General features: G+C 43.7%; 1 protein-coding gene across 1 annotated transcript; it reads left to right on the top strand.

The window, feature by feature from the left end:
* Positions 1–222: 222 nt before the first annotated feature.
* On the top strand, positions 223–2,475 carry LOC115101706 (transcription factor HES-4-A-like). The gene is made up of 4 exons (XM_029621173.2): positions 223–600; positions 792–887; positions 1,004–1,091; positions 1,206–2,475. Exons 1-4 carry the CDS (start codon positions 493–495, stop codon positions 1,781–1,783), a joined length of 870 nt encoding a protein of 289 aa, XP_029477033.1. The 5' UTR covers positions 223–492; the 3' UTR covers positions 1,784–2,475.
* Positions 2,476–3,706: the final 1,231 nt, after the last annotated feature.

Below are 3,706 nucleotides of genomic sequence, written 5' to 3'. Positions count from 1 at the left end.
TATCACTTCACAGCCAGACCGACTGCACTCGCCGCTTTGTTGCCTGTCCCTCCAGGGCTGATTGAGCAGCGCGTGACTGACAGCCCGCGGGGGTGTTGTCCAATCAGCGGTCTGCCCCGCGCCCAATGGGTGAGTCCGCACGCCCATTGGCTGAGACGAGTGTGGGAAAGAATGCAGAGAGGGTTTCACACGAACTGGGAGCATGCGAACCACCTATAAGTACCGCCGGCGTGTGTCGGCCGTAGAGCAGACTCGACCTGCCCGACAGAGCCTGAACCCAAGCACGTTCTTATACTCCAATGACAGTTCGGTGATAACAAGTGATATAGCTGATCAGTGGGACTTGCTCACGTCTGCGTGACTATCGTAGGATATCCTTCACACGGGTTAAAAGATTTGATCTAAACATAAAGGCGCAGTGATATTGCAACTTTTTTTCCACCTTTTCCAACTTCTCCAAAAGGATATACCTTTTCTATAATTTAATCCAAAATGCCAGCCGACACCATGGAGAAGCAAACGGCATCCCCTATTGCTGGTGCCCCTGCAAATGGATCCCATACTCCAGACAAACCTAAGAATGCCAGCGAGCATAGAAAGGTAACGTTAGGCTAAAAGTCTATAACTGCCGATGGATTTAAAATGAATCTGATATGCCTCCTAGGCTAACGTTGTTGCTAATTCAACTTTACCCTAGTAGGCTAACCAAATTGTACGTGTGAGATCAAATAAATGCCTACATTCGGACTTATCCATGAACATGCAATTAATATGAAGCATTTATTTTGCAGTCCTCAAAGCCCATCATGGAGAAACGTCGGAGAGCGAGGATAAACGAAAGCCTTGGCCAACTCAAGACACTTATTCTCGATGCACTTAAAAAAGATGTAAGTCTAAATCATTTAAAGGATTTAACCATTTAAAATCACCGTGTTAATTTTTCCTGGCATTTAATTGTGTGTCAATGCACAGCCTTTACCTTTTGCTATGCTGTTATCCACAGAGTTCCAGACATTCAAAATTGGAGAAAGCCGATATTCTGGAGATGACAGTAAAGCATTTACGAAATTTACAGCGTGTGCAGATGACTGGTAAATTAAATTGCAAATATCTAATTTGACAACATCTGCCCTACACTTTATTATAAGGGTTTCATATTTCCATCGATTATACACGATTTCTAATGTTCTCTCTTGTCTCGGCAGCGCTGTCAGCAGACACTACCGTCCTCAGTAAATACCGGGCGGGATTCAACGAATGCATGAACGAGGTCACTCGCTTCTTATCAACCAGCGAAGGGGTGAACACGGAGGTGCGGTCGCGGCTTCTCAACCACCTGTCTGGCTGCCTAGGGCAGTTGATCGCCATGAACTACCCCCAGCCAAACCCAAATCAACAGGCTCACCTCGCGCAGCCCCTTCACGTACAGCTACCCTCTACCTTGCCCAACAGTGCCTCTATGGGCTCCAAACTCAGCCCCACCGAGGCAATGTCACCTAAAGTCTTCAGCGGGTTCCAGCTTGTGCCCGCCACCGATGGACAGTTTGCTTTCCTGATTCCCAGCCCTTCTTTCGCCTCAGCATCAACTCCAGTCATCCCTCTGTATGCTAACGCAGGTGTGCCTGTGACAGTCAACGCCAGCCCCGTCCATGGTAGCTCTGCAACAGTAGTGGGATCGCCTGTCCATGGGATGACGTCATTCATCGGTGTGCCTCAGGCGGTCAGCCCTGTCGGTGTCTGCATTGGTTCGGAGAGCACTGAGCCTGTTTGGCGACCCTGGTAGTTTGCTTGAAATGGACACAACAATAAAGAAGGTTATTTTTATGAAGTAAATAGTTCCGTTCTAGGGGACATCATTTCCTTTGTTGGACATGGTAAAAGTTTGTTTATTTATTGGCTGATTCCAACATTTGGATGTTGGTGATAAATATTGTGTCCATGCAATGGAAGATTTATTCAAATGTTTGTGATTAAGTACTTTTTATGGAACGATTTAGTTTTGTACAAAGTTGATATTGATTGTTATACCAAAGCTGTGTGTTTTTATATTGTGTGTCGTTTTATGTTTGAAAATTGAAGTTTGGCAATGGCCCATTGACCTAATAAATCAGTTTGAATAATTCAGAAATTAATAATTTTGTTTTTACTTCCATATCACTTCTATAACACACTTAGAGCATAGTTATATAAGCTTAAGATATATTTTTGTTTCTATAAGGCCCATGCGTAAAAGTTAATATTAAGTATATTTTGGGGATCCCGAGTGTCGCAGCGGTCTAAGGCACTGCATCTCAGTGCTAGGGGTGTCACTACAGACACCCTGGTTCGAATCCAGGCTGTATCACAACCGGCCGGGATTGGGAGTCCTATAGGGCGGTGCACAATTGGTCAGGGTTTGGGGTAGGCCGTCATTGTAAATAAGAATTTGTTCTTAACTGACTTGCCTAGTTAAATAAAGGTTATTTAAAAAAAGTCTCTTCTTGTTTGGTCTTGTGTGTAAAAGTTAAAATAGTCATTTGAAAGTCAGACATAGACCTACTTTTTTTCAGGGGTCTAGGCTCATATTAGAGCAGGCTTAAAGGGCCTACTAATAATTAGTAGTTATATTATAGCCCAAAAAAACGAACGAAAAGTCCTGACATTTCACTTGTTTACACCCTTTCTCAAGTTTGGCGGGAAGTTAGTCATCCTGGTGTCCTCTAAAATGCAGAATGGGTTGGAAAGGCAATGGCGGGGGTGTATTTTTTTATTTAGCAAAAAGGTAATTAAACATTTGAAAGGCTTCTCATCCTGTATGCAGCGGGATCTTTAAGACGTCTTAAACCCTATTCATGAGCCTGGGAAATGCGCTTTGGGGTTAAAGTCACTAACAGATTGCTTCACTGAAAGGAGAATATGGAAGAATCCTTGCTTTCCTTTGTGCAACCGATTGTTCAGTTATTTCCAAGGCATTTCTGAATAGAAGGAAAATGAGCATAGAAAGAAAACGAGTTTCGTGCCTTGGCAGGTACATTTTATGGGATAGTGGAATTGATCTAAGCTGTTCTCCTGGACCCCATGACTTTGAATTGATTAAATACATTTTAAATTAGAAATGTCCTTTGAAGTATTGGGTTTATGCTCCAAATTATTTATGAATAAAACAGTAAGGTATACCTTAATCTCACAATCTAATAACCCCATCCCCCTCTCTCTCTCTCTTCCTCCCTCTCCATCAGAACTTCCTCTCCCCCTCTCTCTGTGTTATCCCTGGCTGTAAACCTATCTTTCCAGGGAGTGCGCTCCGGAACTGGGGGATGTGTTGCTGTGGCAGGCGGCGTGGTGCTTGCCGTGTGTCAGCCACTTGCGGTCAGAGGGCCCCCCTTTACTTGGGATTAGGTTACACCCTTGTGACCGCTGGTCAGAAAGGTTCCCCATGTAGTCAACTCACTCCAGTGCAAGCGCACACACAGTGCACACAGACCTAGATTATGTTCATAAAGGAATGAATGTGTGCAGCGTGCACTTGGTTGGACACAAAAACATGGTCCTGGAGGCACATAAACAGGTTTTAAATATAGCCTATAATAACATTATTACCACACCCATTTTGTCAATTTGTAAATGTTCCCTGGTAGCTTTTCCAAGTCGTATAATGAGAAGATGTCATTTGTTGTTTGACAGTTTAACTATAGATGACAACAATCCTCAGTTTAGTATGTTGTTC

This window comes from Oncorhynchus nerka, linkage group LG20 (assembly GCF_034236695.1).
Source record: "Oncorhynchus nerka isolate Pitt River linkage group LG20, Oner_Uvic_2.0, whole genome shotgun sequence".
In the NCBI taxonomy this organism is placed as follows: Eukaryota; Metazoa; Chordata; class Actinopteri; order Salmoniformes; family Salmonidae; genus Oncorhynchus; species Oncorhynchus nerka.
The sequence above is the reverse complement of the archived record's forward strand: the minus strand, read 5'-3'. Positions and strand labels throughout refer to the sequence as shown.

Coding starts and splice junctions, on each gene's coding strand:
- LOC115101706 (XM_029621173.2), top strand. CDS start 493: ATGCCAGCCGACACCATGGAGAAGCAAACGGCATCCCCTATTGCTGGT. Junction 888..1,003: donor TCGATGCACTTAAAAAAGAT/GTAAGTCTAAAT, acceptor TGTTATCCACAG/AGTTCCAGACATTCAAAATT. Junction 1,092..1,205: donor ACAGCGTGTGCAGATGACTG/GTAAATTAAATT, acceptor TTGTCTCGGCAG/CGCTGTCAGCAGACACTACC.